This window comes from Hemitrygon akajei, chromosome 7 (assembly GCF_048418815.1).
Source record: "Hemitrygon akajei chromosome 7, sHemAka1.3, whole genome shotgun sequence".
Lineage (NCBI taxonomy): Eukaryota > Metazoa > Chordata > Chondrichthyes > Myliobatiformes > Dasyatidae > Hemitrygon > Hemitrygon akajei.
In genome coordinates, this window is record NC_133130.1 from 67,596,351 (window position 1) to 67,613,809 (window position 17,459).

Below are 17,459 nucleotides of genomic sequence, written 5' to 3' on the forward strand. Positions count from 1 at the left end.
TGACAACGCGAGGCAAGCTAGCTGTCTTCATATCCAGTATTCACATATATGAAGAGTACTAATGGTACTGAATGCTTCTTGCAGATTGGAATGGAACTTCCAAAAAGTAATTTAAACGAAGCAATAAAATTGTGCTTTGAATCCTTCCATTTAGAAGTAGAAAAATCTCTACACCTTGAAAGTGAGGAAGAATATTTTTTAAAATTAAGGAGACTCAGTAATTGTTAATTGGCGGTTCTAACTGACTTCAAACATCTAAAAGAAATCAATCAGCTTGAAGGTGGGCAACTTTCATCCCTTATCTGCTACACATCCAGATAAAATGGCACGGGAACATAAAATACATATTGACTGTGATGTCAGATAGTTAGTAGGAAAATAGATGATTGGCCTTGTCCCAATATTTCCCACAGTTTCACCAAGATGATGAAGTATCAGGAAGTCTAACTCAAATGCAGTATCTTTTTATTTGCTATTTGCCATGAGCAGAGAGATAGGATTTGTTTAACTTGGCATCACAGTTGGCACTGACATTGTGGGACAAAGGGTCTGCCCTGTGCTGTACTCTACTATCTTCTATGTAAGCATAAACTATTAGTTTTAAAAATACATATTCTGCATTTAAAGTAAAATTGGATAGGTATATGGACAGGAAAGGAATGGAGGGTTATGGGCTGAGTGCAGGTCGGTGGGACTAGGTGAGAGTAAGCGTTCGGCACGGACTGGAAGGGCTGTTTCCGTGCTGTAATTGTTATATGGTTATATGGTATTATTAAAAGTAATGTTCTGCACACTACATCAGGTTGGTGTACAGAGCAATGGAAGCTGTGATACCATGTGTGCAAGGAGGAATCAACAGCTTTAGAGATCATACAGAACATTAAAAATTGCACTGTCCAACAGAGTTTTAGTGTATGTCTCCCACCCACATCAATGACCATTCTGGCCACTGGAAAGAAGCATGATCATAAAAACAAGACTCAGGTTTAAGGAGGCCATCTGGAACTCGCCTTGACTAAATGGGCATCGTGCCTGCTGAGCTGATTCTGTGATAGGTATTCACGGTTCACTATCCAGGGGTGTCGAAGGACCTGCACTGCTGTGTGCCTTTGATGGGGGTCTACATGCAGCATCTTGGATACAATATCCTGAGGAGAAAACAACAATACATAACCATTTAAAATATTTACTTTATCCATGACTTTATCTTCGGGTCACCTGTCAGGCAATTGACCGTGAAGAACAGTCGGCTGCTTCACTATATTAAAGGAACATGGTGCTGTTGTTGAAATTACAATATGCAAGATTTAAAAGCAAATGTACAAATTCACTTACACAAAACTGCTCCATTTGCTAATTTTCTCAAAGTTAATTACCTAATTTTAAAAAATTTGAATTGCTACAGCACTCATCACATCTTTAGGCTATTCTACTGACTTACAGTCAACACATTTTGGAAGAATACAATCACAATGGCTTTCATCTATATAATGCTTATGGCTCTTCCCAGAAACGTCATCCAGACAAGTTTGTTAACAGGATACATGAGAAGGTATTTGGACAGGTTAAATGAGTTGATTTTGAGAAATGTCTTGAAGAGACAAAGACCGGGAGAAATGGGATATATTTGGGGAAGGAATCTGAGTGCTTGGGACCTATTGAACATTGATGTTACAACAGTTTATGTAACTTCTACAAGCTCTACTAAATGCAGCCACATATATCATAAGATGGTCCTTTTCTTCAAAGGGGTAAACGTTAGCTTCCTTTCTCTTCAAATAGTTACTAAAAGAAGGCAGGAACTTGTCATCACAGCAGAGCTGAAAGATGGTATCTGCCACTGTCCTGTACTTGCACTCCTGCATTGAATTTATGAATTGTGCTTTTGACAGGAATTGTTCGCCTAGGCTGCTGTAACGTCAGCTGAGTGTTTGCGAACCTCCACACAAAGCTGATGCTCAACTGGCTGTCAGTAGGACCCCTATTCAAATTTCACTCCGATTTATTTGCATCCCAGCTGGGAAATACATACACAACTTTTGTCTCTGAACACATTTGTAAAATCTCAACACATTCAATACAGGAAAAGGGTTGAAAAACAAGGAATCTGGTAGGAGAGGACAGTAGACCATAGAATAAAAGGAAGGAGGTGGGGAACCAGAGGGAGGAAGGTGAAGAGCAGGTCATCAGTCCTTTGGCTCTTCCACCGAACATCTCCCAGCTTCTCACATCACTCTATCACCCCTCCCCACCTTCCTACCACCTCCTTCAAATGGATTCATCTATCCACCTGCCAGCTCATGCTCCTCCCCTTCTATTTTGGCTTATTTTCTGCAATCAGGTTTGTTGTGGAATTATATCAAATGCTTTTTGGAGATCTAAATACGTATATTCCATCCACTGGTTGCCCTTCATCCACTGAATTTATCACTGCTTCAAATAACCGAATAAATTAGTTAGATGTGAGTTCTCTTCACAAAATTACGTATAATTTTTCTGAATGTTTTGCCATAATGGCTTTAATGACAGCTTTAAACATTTTCCATTTGTGTATTTACTCTAAAACTTTGCAAGATGGTTGCCTCTACAAGTTTGCTGATTGAACTGTGTGTTCCATGTCGAGAAGGGTTAGTTCTGTGTAAGTCTACATACCAGGTTGATGTCAGACTTATCCATACTTCTTGGCAGTGAGTTCAGCTTTTCTGATAGGCTTCCCAATGCACCAATTATTAATTTCTTTTGACATTAATTATCTAACGTAGTTTTCTATGAACACTTTAAAGGAGAGCTATTGTCCAAAAGAAAGTTAAGGGAGAATGCAGAGAATGTAAAACTGTTGAGCAACATGCCCTGCCAGGCACTCTGTGGTGATTCTCAATTTATGGGACACTTCCGTTCTTCATTAAAAGCACAAATCAATTTGCACACCAGGATTGATACCTCTTGTTTAGATGCCATTAATCCTCGAACAGTACTTCTAACACTCACCTTCGCAGCATCGGAAATGGTGTCCCAGTTCCCTCCAGTGAGGGCATACTTCCCACTTCCAATGCGTGCCAGGATTTCCTCAGCAGTATCATCAGGCCCGTTTGCAAATGGTGTGAAGCTAATTGACAAGGAAGAAAATCAAGAAAAAATCCCAGAATTCATGTAGTGCAATAGAATGCTTGAGCCAAGGAATAACACTTTATTACAGCTTTTCTCAGATATTATATCAATTTGATTTCTAAGCAGCTGTTTTCACAGCTCATGCTACGATGATATGAGTCAAATATAATACAGTTGATTCTAGCTATTGGGACACATCGTGTCTAATGCATGTTGGCCCAATTAATGGCTGCTCCAGTTAGCTGATGTTTCATGGAAATAGCTAAAAAGTTATAAAAAGAGATGAACTGCCATTTAACTGAGTAACAAAGTATATACTAAAATGAAATGAAAAACAAATTAGAATGCTACCAATGCCATCACAGTACTATAAAATTGTGTATTAGTTTCTAATAGTTATCAATGGAGGAATTCATTCAGAGTACTTTCACTGCTGTGTTTTTTTGATTAATTGTAAATGAATAAAATTAATGCAGATAATGGACTGCCTCTATGCAATGACTGCCTCTTCAAAATCTTCACTTTCATTGTAACATCTAAGATGATTGTTGATATCTTTAAATTCTTTGTAGTTCCTAGCTTGTTGAAGTAGTGAAATGGCGTAATGTTCACTCCCACTTGTTTCTGGCATTGGCAAGCCTGTATGTTTGAAACCCCAGTACGCAAAACAGTTCTGAATTGTCTTACTGCTTATTTCTTGCCAACGATCAGTGACAAAAATCACTGCTTTTTGAACAGAAGCACATGCAACAGTTGCTATTTAAAAACAGTTCGCTCTAAGTATAGTTTCTAAAGGCTACGTGAGCTCACACGACTGACGGCAGTCTCCAGCTCCAATTAAGCAGCACAATATCCCAAATAAATGAAGGAACACCTGTCCATTTTCTCAGTTAGTTTTCGTTCTTTAAGAGTCATCCCAAACAAGTGGCTGTTCCAATTAACCAGAGTCCACAGTAGCAGGAAAGCACTGGTTGCTCGTATCGACAGATAATCCCATGGCAATAATGAGTGGGACATCAGTCCATGCTGTCACAGTTTTGAGACAGGATTCACCAAAGCTCCCTGAAGATCAAGGTCTGAGGGAAAAAGAATTAAGGATGCCTCAAAGGTGGAAAGTGAGCTTTGTCTCTGTGAAAAGGTATATATCAGAAATGTCCTCTGAATTGGAAGGAACACTTATGTCACTGTGAAAAATTGGCAGTTCAACTTGTAAATTTGAGTAGAGAGTTGGATAGGATAAAACGGCTCTGTAAAAAGTGAAAAGGTCACCTATTCCTTTTTTTTGGCTTTCTACGGATTAAGTACCCACTCACCTCCCCCCCCCACCACGAGCAAAGTGGGCGGGGTGCTCAAAGAGCCAGGATGAGTTTTCACAAATGTTACTTGTATCCTATTTCATCTTGGCCAAATCCACTGTCTGTGATTAGTTCAAGAGAGATGAGATTTAGCACCCTTGTGATGGTGAAAGGAGGGAGCAACGTCATGGTGCTCAGTTCAGCCACCTGAGGACCGGTCATACACTCAGTTACAGTTTCCTTACCCTGCTAGCATGGTGTAGAGCAGAATTCCTAAACTCCACATGTCACAAGCTGCATCGTACCCCTGCCTCTTGAGTACCTGAAGCAGGAATAAGTTGTTATTATTGCACATCTTGATGCTAGCAACAGATTGTTAAAAATATCTTACCAGTTATTTGAAATAAAGCGAAATTGTAGTGTAAGTATATTGCCTTACTAGAGTACAAGAAATAGATAAAATCTCCCCATCCCATTATGAATGTGGTAGTTTTACTTGTTTGCTTCATTATTCTGTGTTTCAAATGCATTGGAATGCTCCGAATCAAAATTGCTTGTAGAAGGTGTGTTTGCTGTTGCCCAAACAGTCTGACAAGATCTTTGGATGGCCACTTCCAAGATATGATGTTACCATCAAATTTTGGTTTGGTAGATTCAAAGATTAATTGCAAAGTCTCTATTTGTTCTAATACTATCCATGGTATGCCGGGGTAGAAGGGGCGGTAGCACCCACCGTTCACATGATTAGATGTGCTCCAACTGAGAGCTTTGATCTGATCTAAAGATTCTGACATATCTCTCTCCATTGTACTCTATTGAATTTTAGTGGCGTGCAAGTTCATGTGGTTCTGATTCAGACTGGTGTTTAGGTGTGGAGCCTTTAATGGCAAGAGTTTCTGATCAATCAGCCCCAGTACTAACAATTACTTGCTAAGTCTGTATATAAGTCTGTCACACACACACATATAGATATATATATCTATATGTGTGTGTGACAGAGTGGTTTTTGGATGAAAAGTCTGGTGTAATTTATGTAATAGGTTTTGGTTTCATGCCATCATGCCTCTCTGTTAAAGAACCTGCATTTCCAATCATAAACAGAATCAGGAAAAAAATAGGATGAGCCATGATTGAATTGGGGAACAGACTCGATGGGCCAAATGGCCTAATTCTGCTCTTATGGTCTTATAAACACAAGAGATTCTGCAGATTCTGGAAACCCAGAGAAATACATGCAAAATGCTGAAGAAATGCAACAAGTCACGCAGCATCAATGAGAGGAGTAAACAGTCAACGTTTAGGTCTGAGACCCTTCATCAGGACTGGAACGGAAGGGAGCAGAAGCCAGAATGAGAAGGTGGGAGGAGGGGAAGGAGCATAAGCTGACAGGTGAAACCATGTGAGGGGGAATGAAGAAAGAAACTGGGTGCTGATTGGTAGAAGAGGTAAAGGGCTAACGAAGAAGGATGCTAATAGGAAAGAACAGTGGAAGAAGGAAGAAAACCTGGGAGGGGGGGGGGGAAGATTTTCAAGGATGTTTCCTGGATTGGGGAGCATGCCTTATGAGAATAGGTTGAGTGAACTTGGTGTTTTCTCTGTGGAGTGATGGAGGATGAGAGGTGACCTGATAGAGGTGTATAAGATGATGAGAGGCAATGATCGTGTGGATAGCCAGAGGCTTTTTCTCAGGGCTGAAATGGCTAACACGGGGGGTGGGGGTGGGGGCGCATAGTTTTAAGGTGCTTGGAAGTAGATACAGTCACGGATAAATTTTTCACTAGGAGAGTGGTGGAGGCGGATACAATAGGGTATTTTAAGAGTTTCTTAGATAGGTACATGGAGCTTAGAAAAATAGAGGGCTATGTGGTAGGGAAATTCTCTGCAGTTTCTAGAGTAGGTTAATGGTCGGCACAACATTGTGGGCCGAAGGGCCTGTAATGTGTTGTAGATTTCTATGTGCAAGAAAGGAGAAGAGAAGCGGTAAGAGGGTTACCAGAAAAGGGTATGGGAAAAGGGAGAAGGGAGGAGGGGACAGAAATTACCAGAGGTTAGAGATATTGTTGTTCATGCTATCAGGTTGGAGACTAACCACACAGAACATGACCTGCTTTTGGCCTCATTGTGGCAGTAGAGACGGACATGGACAGACATGCTCCTCTCTTTCCAGGCTTGATGAAGGGCCTTGGCTGAAACATACATTTCTTATCCCCTCCATAAATGCTGTCTGAACTGCTGAGCTCCTCAAGCATTTTGTGCTGTTGCACATTTCGAATGATCTTCTCACTACTGAGCAATGCGATAGCATAACCTAGGGCCATAATAGAATGAGCTTACAGGAACTTAGAGATTTCGCTCACTTGCATTTCCCGATATTCCAAAAGCAGATTAGTAACATATAGACAAGGTCAGATACCATTAGTTGGTCTGTTTTATTTTACAATCACGAAAAAAATCTATGTCATACTCATCCCTTTCTTGTGAGCAAAAATATATTGCCTAAAAATCTAGTTAGGAATTGTTTATGTGCAACTTGTGATACAATTTCCACAAAAATAGTGATGTTACCGGCAATCAGGCATACAGCATGTTGCATGGATCGCAATGACTTGCTTTGTCTATATGTTCAACACATGGAGGTGGTTTGACATTTACAGTGGAGCTCATTGTTAGGAAATAACATCAGGATGCAAATCCAGCAATTTTACCTCACATCTCATGAACCAAGATAATCTGGATTCTGTCACTGTGGGTTTTTTCTATCTAATGATAGGCCAGGTTCCTTAATTGTAAATATCCACTGGAGGTAACTGAATTAAGATGATCCTAGATCCTCATGGATATTAGTTTCAACAGTTTTCCTTCTACATCAATATGTTCTCTGTTCCTTTCACTCATTTTCAAAGAAGCAAAAGGCATGGATGAACTGCTACCCATTTCAGTCTAACTATAAAATAATACTGTAATAATGCTCTTATCCAAATTGTTTAATAGTCCTGACTTTTTCCAGCGCTCTTGATACAGATGGGCAATTCTGGCCTTCAAAATATCTGAAGGATAATTATTTCTGTTTTTCACAAAATATCTATTTCCATATCTATGGAAATGTTATAAACTAGATCCATTATCCTCCGTGATTATTTAGTGACCATTCAAGCTACGACATCTCAAAGAATATTCCTGAATTGAAAATGACTGGACAAACTGACACGGTAAGCATGCATCAACTTACAGTCGAAATGGGCTCCTGTTTAACTTGCTAAACAAGCAATATGTAAAGTTGCGAAGCTCATTACCTCAGGGGCAACAAAATTTGCAGTGTAGCACGGAGTCATTAGGAGGCCATTTTCAGCTCGGAGTTGTTTCGCAAAACCAAAGTCACAGATTCTAATGGATTCTGGGTTTCCCGACTCATCCACGTACAGAATGTTACTTGGTTTCAGGTCTCGATGAACAACCTAACACGAGCGAGAAAGCACCACATCACAACCTATCAATCACAGATGTTCAAACCCAGACAATGATTTCCTGATGTGTATTCCCTGTAAATGCAGTTCCTAAAATTTGAGAGCGCGATTTAATAATCACTTAGTCTTTCTAGTGTTGTCAGTCTTTCAAGAAACCTCAGCCGTCTACACAGAAATCTGGTAGAGCAGATTGCCTGATGCACCCCCTTCCCTCGAGGCCATTGCACTGTTCCACCCCCCAACAGAAGCCACTCAATCCTAAAACCATCAGCGAATGATAGAAGATATGTTCAACATGTTAATATTAAGTTTTTGCATGCATGATTTTTAAGATAAACAGATTAGTGACTTTTATTTGAAGAAGATATTACACAGAGGAACCAGATGATTTTTTTGGTGATTGACACATGATTATCAGGGTAAATTATCTCAGTTCCAGTGATAAAGCACTTTTCATTCTGAGCATCAAGTCCTCAGCCCCAAACAGGCCCAGATTAAACGCACAAACAACGAGACATAGAATGAATTTATAACTGACTGCCCTAAAAATACCACTGAATTGACATGGTTACACCTACATGAGATATTCTAAATATTCACATCCAGCAGGAATGGAATTGAAATTGCCATGATTCATCTTGTGTTCAAGTGATGGTACTATAAAAGTTAATCACAGTCTGACTAAACAGTTGAAAATACACATTTGTAATGGCTTTATAAAATAATATTCCCCGAGGAATATTCGCAAAGTTAAATTAGATTATTTATGTGTGGTGGACCCTTTTCCTCCTAATGTAGCTCTGATACTTGTAGAACTTTCAAATAGGTGAAGACAATCGGTGAACTTCATTACAATTAGGACATAAGGCCATTTGACAAAAGAGCAGAATTAATCATTCCATCATGGCTGATTTATTATCCCTCTCAACCCCATTCTCCCACTGGCTTGTGATGGCCTGATTAATTGAGAAACTAACACTTCCGCTTTAAATATGCCTAATGACTTGGCCTCCACCGTCATCTGTGGTAATAAATTTTACAGATTTGCTACCGTCTGGCTAAAGAAATTCCTCATCTCTGGTCCAAGACGGCCCCCTCTATACGAAACATCATGTCCACATCCACTCTAACTGGGCCTTTCAATATTTGATAGGATTTAATGAGATCCTCCTAATTCTTCTAAACTCCAGTGAGCAAAGGCCCAGAGCCATCAAACTCTCCTCATACATTATTTCCAGAAATCAATCTCATAAACCGCCTCTGGATCCTCTCCAATGCCAGCACAACTTCTCTTAGATAAGGGGCCCAAAACTGCTCATGAAATTCCAAGTGTAGTCTGACCAATGGCTCATAAAGCTTCAGCATTAAATCCTTGCTTTTATATTGGGGTTGAGTGGGATCTTGGATCAGCCATGATGGAATGGCGGAGCAGGCTCAATGGGCTGAATGTCCTAATTATGCTCCTTTGTCTGATGGTCTTAGGTCTTATACTCTGTCCTCTTAAAATGAATGCTAACATTTTATTTGCCCTCCTTCCCACTGACTCAACCTGCAAGTTGACCTTTAGGGAATCCTGCATGATCATTCCCAAGTCCTTTCGCATCTCTGATTTTCTCCCCATTTAGAAAATAGTCCACACCTTTATTTCTTCTACCAACGTATATGACCAGACACTTTCCTAAACTATAGTCCATCTACTTCTTTGCCATTCTCTCAGCCTAAGTCTTTCTGCAGATTCTCTGCACATCATCCAATTCATTGACATGTAATGTGAAAAGAAACAATCCAACACTGACTCCTGCAGAACACCACTAGTCACCAGAGGCCAACCAGAAAAGGACCCCTTTATTCCCACTCTTTCCCTCCCGCCAGTCAGCCAATCTTCTATACATGTGAGATTCTTCCCTGTAATACCATGGGCTCTTATATTGTTAAGCAGCCTCAAGTGGACAGGGCTGGACTGTTATTCTCCTTCATAAATTTACTGTAACTAGGAAGATTCTTACAGTGATGACTCCACACTTCACATATTAATCAAAACCTAGTCTTCAGGATGCGATTCCTCAATGTCTCTGGCTGCAGTAGAATTCCACATGGGTAGGATATCTATGGGAATAGCAGATCATGATAACCTGCCCAAAGTCAGAATGGTATTAAACACTGCTGGCAGAACAGTGCTTGCAAACAACTACAACTTCATGCATTTGTTAAACACCATCTCTAAAGAATTCTGAATTTAAAAGCTGCCGGATAAAAAGGAAGAACTCACTCCCTGGGAATGTAAATATTCCACAGTTTTGGCGATGGTATAGAGAACTGCACTGGCCTCCCTCTCCGAGAAACATTTCTGCCGTAGAATCCGATCGAGTAGTTCCCCTCCTCTCATTAGTTCCATGACAAGGTATAAATATTTTCCATCATCATAAACCTGAATAAACAAAATATCAAAATTAAAAACAGGTAAGATATATTTGTTAAATGAGAAATACACAACACGAGAACAAGAATGCAAGAATCACTACCAGCAGTAGGCCAGCAGAAGCACCAGCCGTGCTACCTGGGTGGATTGTGAATATAACAGTAATATCATCTCTTATTCTTCTGAACTCTCTGCTTCACATCCCTTCATTGGAGAAGCTTCCAACTCGCATCCGAGGAATCGCTCCTTCTTAATGAACACCATTGTGGGTATAGTCTCACCAGACTCTATATAACCGCAGTACGACATTTTCATTTAAATATTCTTTCAGTAAAGTCCAACATATTGTTTAAATCATTGGCAAGAGATCTCACTAGGAGACAATATCATGAGTGAAAATACTTAAGTTAAAACCACTTTGCAATACACCTGCCTGCAGGTAAATGACTACAGTGTGTTAGGACTTCTGGAATTGGTGAAGAGTGGCAGAGGGCAGAGGTGGGGAAGGAGAAAAAGAGAGAGAGAGGGGGGGAGAGAGGGAGGGGGATGAAGGGGTGGGGAAGAAGGGGGCAGAGAGAAGGGGGAGAGAAGGGGAGAGAAAGGGGGAGAGAAGGGGAGAGAAGAGGGTGAGAGAATGGGGGAGAGAAGGGGAGAGAAGGGGAGAGAAAGGGGGGAGAGGAGGGGAGAGAATTGTGGGAGAGAATTGGGAGAGGGAAGAGGGGAGGGAAGTGGGGGAGAGGAGGGGGAGTGAAGGGGGAGAGAAGGCGGGAGAGAAGGGGAGAGAAGAGGGTGAGCAAATAGAGAGGGGGAGAGAAGGGGAGAGAAAGGGGAGAGAAAGGGGAGAGAAGGGGAGGGGGAAGGGGGAGATGAGTTGACGGGGAGATGGGAGGGCTAGGGGAAAGGGGAAGATGGGGGAAGGGAGGAGGAGTGAGGGGGTAGGGGTGAGGAGGGAGGAGAGTTGAGGGGTTGAGTGTGAGGAGAGGTGAAGAGGAGGTGTGAGGGGTGGAGTGAGGGGGAAGGGGTGAGGAGGGAGGAGGGTAGAGCAGGAGTAGAGGAAAGTGAGGGATAAGGAGCAGGAAGGGGGTGTGAGGGTTGAGGGGCGTGGGGTGAGGAGGGAGGAGGGAAAGGAGGGGGAGGGGAAGGGGGAAGGGGAGAGTGATGGAGAGAGTGCTGTTGAGAGTATGAGTGGGAAGGAGAGGGAGTGGGGGAGAGATGGATTGTTAATCATAGCATTGCAGGTCTTGGGAATAAAGATGGAAAGTGGGAAACATGTCTTGTTTCACGAGGACCTGTTGTCAAACATACAGTAAGTAGCCACCAGCCACCAGCAGTGGGAAAGGCAAAAGCAGGTAGAAGATAAGGATATTAATCATCTTTCTCTATTCCTGAATGGACACAAATATGCCTGGGAATGGAAACGCAAATGGATCTTACATTCCTGATCAGGATAGTGCTGAGAAGAGCAGCCAAAACAAGAAAACTAAGAGAGAAAACTATTGGGGAAATGAGATATCTCAGAGAGGCAGTACACATTCGATGGAAACAATCTCCTTCTATATTATAAAAAATATGGTCAATATGGTGGAATGAGAATGGTGCATTTCTTTATTATATATTGAGTCAGGCAGTTTCATGGATCCCTAATGAGAATTTAGCTGGTATAGTGCATTTGTCGGAAGAGCTAGGTCATTGAAATAAAAAGATAAAATATTGGAAATACTCGGCAATCAGGCAGCATCTGTGCGAGGGTGGGGAGAAAGAAAACCTTTCAAGTCAAGGACCTTTGATTTGAACAGCAAACTTTCGTGAGATTCCTTTTCCACGACTGCTGTTTTTGCTCTTAAGTCACCACACCGAAATCTTCTCTAGCTGGTGGTGATGAGCTGTCATTTTTTGCAGTGCTATTGTTCGGGGTTCCAGGAGTTCAAGGGGTCAATCTTGAGGTTTCAGAGTGCACATAGGAACTATGTGAGTTCACAAAGTCGACATGACTGAAAAGGGGTCCAAGAAATTATCATAAACCAGTGTCAAATCTATTTCTATGAACTTTAAAAATAGCTTATGAAAAGGGATATAGGAAAAAAAATAAAACTTGGTAATGACTTTGCATAAATGTTAATAAATGTTGACATCTGCCTTTGTCATTTCCAGGAGTGTCATGCTCATTGCTATGTGGTTATAAAGCAACTAATCTACTCACATCTTTCAAGGTGATAATATTTGGATGCTGTCCATATCGTAGTAAAATTTCAATTTCCTCTGATGGATCTCGTTTGCTTTTATCAATAATCTAGAAATAACAGTGAAAACAGTATATTTAATTGCATCCATTAAAATTTTCGGAAAATCGTCTGTGTGAGCAATGTGCAGTTGGGTTTTCTAATTTTTCTCTCTTTATACTGTTGTACCCAAGAGAACAGTTGTGTAGGGGAATGGCTTCAGTGTGAACTTCGTAGCAAATCTGCTTGGTATCCATGGCAATACAATTCTTGCAGTTCTTAGAATCAGAATAAAGAAAATCTGTTTTAGCCTCCCATCCTTACTTCTTCTGGAGCGAAGTTAAAGACATGGAAGCTTATTAATGGCAAAAGATGACATCTTACTAATTCAATGCAGCAAAGTAATTGATTTTCGTGCTCTCCATTCCTCATTCTCTATGATGTTCAGATTTGCTCAGCTCAGCACAGTAAAAATACACTCTGCAGATGACACACAGAGATTTTGTTTCCCACCTCAGCTTTTGAAAAGAAAGAGTGAACTGAAAGTGGTATACAGCATTGCGACAGTAACAAAACCTGAGAGTTTTTCGATGTGTACTACATCAGTTCCATTTGCAATTACAGTAATTGATTTTCAACAGTATTCACAATGCCCTTTCCCATCTTATGCAAGTTATGCTCTACATCATCACTTTCTCATGGAGGTCCACTTCCAGGGAATCCTTAAAATGAAAGAGCTGCTTATCTGTCCTTATGCTAAGTCACATTATATCAGCTGACAAATTATATTCAGCAGAAGGACTGGAACTGGAACTAAGTATATCTCATTGCTTCTTTCAATGCATTTGCACTAACTAGATAGCAAAACACCTGCACTAAGTTTGCATGGATCTGTGAAAGTCACGTCTCAAAATTAACAAAATTAACATCTGCAACACACACAAAATGCTGGAGAAACTCAGCAAGAGGAAACAAACAACCAGTTGACATTTCAGACTGAGATACTTCTTCAGGACTGGAAATGAAGAGGAGATGCCAGAATAAAAGAATGGGGGGGAAGGGGAAAGAGGACAGCGAGAAGGAGAGAGGTGAAGCCAGGTGGGTAGGAAAGGTAAAGGGCTGGAGAAGAAGGAATCTGATAGGAAAGGAGAGTGGACCATAGGAGAAAGGGAAAGAGGAGGAGCACCAAGGAGAGGGGATAGGCAGGCGAAAAGAGGTAGGAGGCCAGAGGGGGAAATAGAAGAAGGGGGGGTACTCCATCTGCTGCTCCGCTAAAGGCCTGATCACCATTGTGTATTTAATATTTCAGTAATTTTTGAATAATGTCGTAAATATATTGTTTGATAAAGCATTCTTGGTTGTTTAAATAATTCATCACAATTATATGTAAAAATAAGTGAATTGCATACGACATGACACTACCATGTGATATGCGCACACCTCACTTCACGGATTACGAACAAGCACACGTTATCTGCTGGGCTCCCATCTTTTTATTGCAATTAGTTTTTGTGTCTTTGGAATTACAAAATATAACAGTAGAGATGAGGTATTATTTTAAAACAAACCTGAGATGACTACCTACCTGTCGAAGTACAGCGAGATATTTGTGTTTAAAAAAAACAGTGAGACATCCGAATTTAAAACAAAAAGCTCAGTAAGAGATGGTCGAATAAAAAAAAACACCAGCACAATATATGCTCCCTCAGAAGGAATAGATACAGCTGACTTAAAAAAAGGCAGAATACAGGCAAATTTACAGGCTCATAAACAGTGAGTACTGGGTGACAATAATGAAAAAGTAGAAATAGACAATAGACAATAGACAGTGGGTGCAGGAGAAGGCCATTCGGCCCTTCTAGCCAGCACCGCCATTCACTGTGATCATGGCTGATCATACACAATCAGTACCCCGTTCCTGCCCTCTCCCCAGATCCCTTGACCCCGCTATCTATAAGAGCTCTATCTAACTCTCTCTTGAATACATCCAGAGACTTGGCCTCCACTGCCTTCTGGGGCAGAGCATTCCACATATCCACCACTCTCTGGGTGAAAAAGTTTCTCCGCATCTCTGTTCTAGATGGCCTACCCCTTATTCTTAAACTGTGGCCTCTAGTTCTGGACTCAACCATCAGCGGGAACATGCTTCCTGCCTCCAGTGTGTCCAATCCCTTAATAATCTTATATGTTTCAATCAGATCCCCTTTCATCCTTCTAAATTCCAGTGTATACAAGCCCAGTCGCTCCAATCTTTCAACATATGACAGTCCCGCCATTCCGGGAATTAACCTTGTGAACCTACGCTGCACTCCCTCAATAGCAATGAATGTCCTTCCTCAAATTTGGAGACCAAAACTACACACAATACTCCAGGTGGGGTCTCACCAGGGCCCTGTACAGCTGCAGAAGGACCTCTTTACTCCTATACTCAATTCCTCTTGTTATAAAAGCCAGCATGCCATTAGCTTTCTTCACTGCCTGCTGTACCTGCATGCTTGCTTTCATTGACTGATGTACAAGAACACCTAGATCTTGTTGTACTTCCCCTTTTCCTAACTTGACTCCATTTAGATAGTAATCTGCCTTCCTATTCTTGCCACCAAAGTGGATAACCTCACATTTATCCACATTAAACTGCATCTGCCATACATTTGCCCACTCACCCAACCTGTCCAAGTCACAGGCTGCTACATTGGAAAGATAGATGTGTTCCATGACACAACCAATGAATGGATTGAAAAGTATTTTAAAGCAAATTAAATAGCCAGTGAAATACAGATGCCAATTTTGCTGAGTGCACTGGGTTTAAATGCATAGTTTGCTTAGGAGTTTGACTGCTCCAAACAAACCAGCCTAAATGAGCTTTTCTGATATTGTGAAGGTAATGCAGAAATAATTAGAACTAAAACCATTGTTGACTGCAGAATACTTTAGGTGTCATAGCAGAATCAAAAGGAAAAGTGGCTGAATTGAAGAGATTGCCTGAGCATCGTCAGTTCAGTGATAGGCTTAATGATGCACTGAGAGATTGTTTAGTTGTGGAATCTTGCAAGAAAGCATTTAGAAATGTCTCCTAACTGAAGCACAACTTACATTTAAAAGAGCAGTTAAAATAGCTGTATCAATGGACAAATTTGCAGCATTTAAAGAGAAACCTACCTGGCTAAACAAATTGTGGTAGGGGCTCACTTTCACCAGACCAATGCAGGTTTAAAGGTGAAATTTGCAGAAAATGCAACAAAGTAGAACACATATACGGAGAATGTCAGGTAGACAAAAATAAGTGGACTGCACAAGGAGGAGGAAAAGATAAAAAGTCGAGCTGCAGTTCAAAAAGAGCACTAATCTGCATGCTGTTGATGAAAAATCTGATAATGTTGAGAGTGATACAGGACTGGATAGCTTTGAGATTTACAAAGTGAAAATTAATTAAATAGACGAGCAATATGGCTTGGCCGGCTGGTGGCGCAGTGACATCAGTGTCGGACTCCAGATCGAAGGTTCCCAAGTTCGAACCCAGTCAGGCCGCTCCTGGACACACTTTCCATCCGTGCTGGGTTGAGTGTCGAGCTCGCAACTCGGCCTCATAAAAAAAACTGCGCTGTGAGAAGGACGTGGGGGACCACTCACAGAATCTTTACTCCAAGACAATTGCTTGAAAAACAAAGTGGTCGCCGAGGCTCTGGCAGAGTATGACACACACACAAAAAAAATATGGCTTACACCAGAAGTGAACAGCAAATTAATGAAAATGGAATTGGACACTGGCTCAGCTGTTTCAGTCATTCTGCAAAATGAGTTTGAATGGCATTTCAAAGATTTCAAGGATCTGAAGTGGGAGCAGAACATCAGCTCCATCCTGAAGAAGGCCCAGCAGCGGATGTATTTCCTGCGGCTCTTGAGGAAATACGGTCTGCCTCAGGAATTGCTGCTGCAATTCTACACTGCAGTCATTGAGTCTGTCCTGTGCACCTCCATCATTGTGTGGTTTGGAGCCGCCACCAAGCAGGATAGAACCAGACTACAGCGCACAGTGAGGATTGCCGAGCGCATTATTGGAGCCTCCCTGCCCTCTATTGTGGACCTGTACTCTTCCAGGTTGAAGAAGAGGGCGGGGAACATCATAAAGGACTCCTCCCATCCTGCACATGGACTGTTTGATCTGCTTCCGTCTGGTAGGCTCTTCAGATCCCTCCAGACTAAGACTAATAGGCGCTGGAGAAGTTTTTTCCCTACTGCGGTCACTTTGCTGAACAGTTAACTGCCGGTTAACTGTCAGCTAACTATTACTTGGATTGCACTACCTGTCTGTACAATTTATATTTTCATTTATATTTATCATTATTATTGTTATGAGCAGAGAGACAACATCTGCCGGAAGTAAATTCCTTGTATGTGCATAGGTACTTGGCGATTAAAGTCTGATTCTGATTCTGATTCTGATACAGAACTGAAGCCTGCGGATATCCAACTAAGAACTTATATTGGGGAAAAGGTAATTCCTGTGGGAATGACAATGACATTCACAACAGTAAAACACAACAACCAACAAGCCACATTAAGCTTGTAGGTGGTAAAAACAGGATGGCCAGCATTGTGGGGCTGTGATTGGCTGAGACAACTACAGCCTGACTGGAGATCCATCCATGATTTGCATGCGATATTCCCCAAAAGAGAATCAACTGAAAGAGAACTAAGAAAGGTAGTGGATGATACCGCAACTGTCTCCATACTATACATCATGAAATGTTGCCCAACAGAAGACAAACAGTGTTGGTGTCAACCTCTGTGCCTCTGGTTGGAAAGCATATTGGACCATGGAAGGACCATGCTGCTCAGAAGGAAAATGACAAAAGCAGTGACGTGACCACAACAGTTTTTGTAGGCAACGTACCTGCGAAAGCTTCTGATCTGTTAATCAGATAGTTCTGTGAAAAAGTGTCTTGGTTTTAAG

The 17,459-nt window shown here is 41.3% G+C and overlaps 1 protein-coding gene across 2 annotated transcripts in view; it reads right to left on the reverse strand.

Annotated features, from left to right (window-relative positions):
• rps6ka2 (ribosomal protein S6 kinase, polypeptide 2) overlaps positions 1 to 17,459 on the reverse strand; it is a 162,095-nt gene that overhangs the window by 8,129 nt on the left and 136,507 nt on the right. For both annotated transcript variants that reach the window (XM_073051102.1, XM_073051101.1), the window contains exons 15-20: positions 12,487 to 12,576; positions 10,137 to 10,295; positions 7,697 to 7,858; positions 4,649 to 4,725; positions 2,989 to 3,106; positions 1,011 to 1,148 (exon numbers count right to left, since the gene is read on the reverse strand). In XM_073051102.1, the coding sequence (XP_072907203.1) occupies positions 1,011 to 1,148; positions 2,989 to 3,106; positions 4,649 to 4,725; positions 7,697 to 7,858; positions 10,137 to 10,295; positions 12,487 to 12,576 (744 nt within the window). The remainder of the gene's footprint in view (positions 1 to 1,010; positions 1,149 to 2,988; positions 3,107 to 4,648; positions 4,726 to 7,696; positions 7,859 to 10,136; positions 10,296 to 12,486; positions 12,577 to 17,459) is intronic.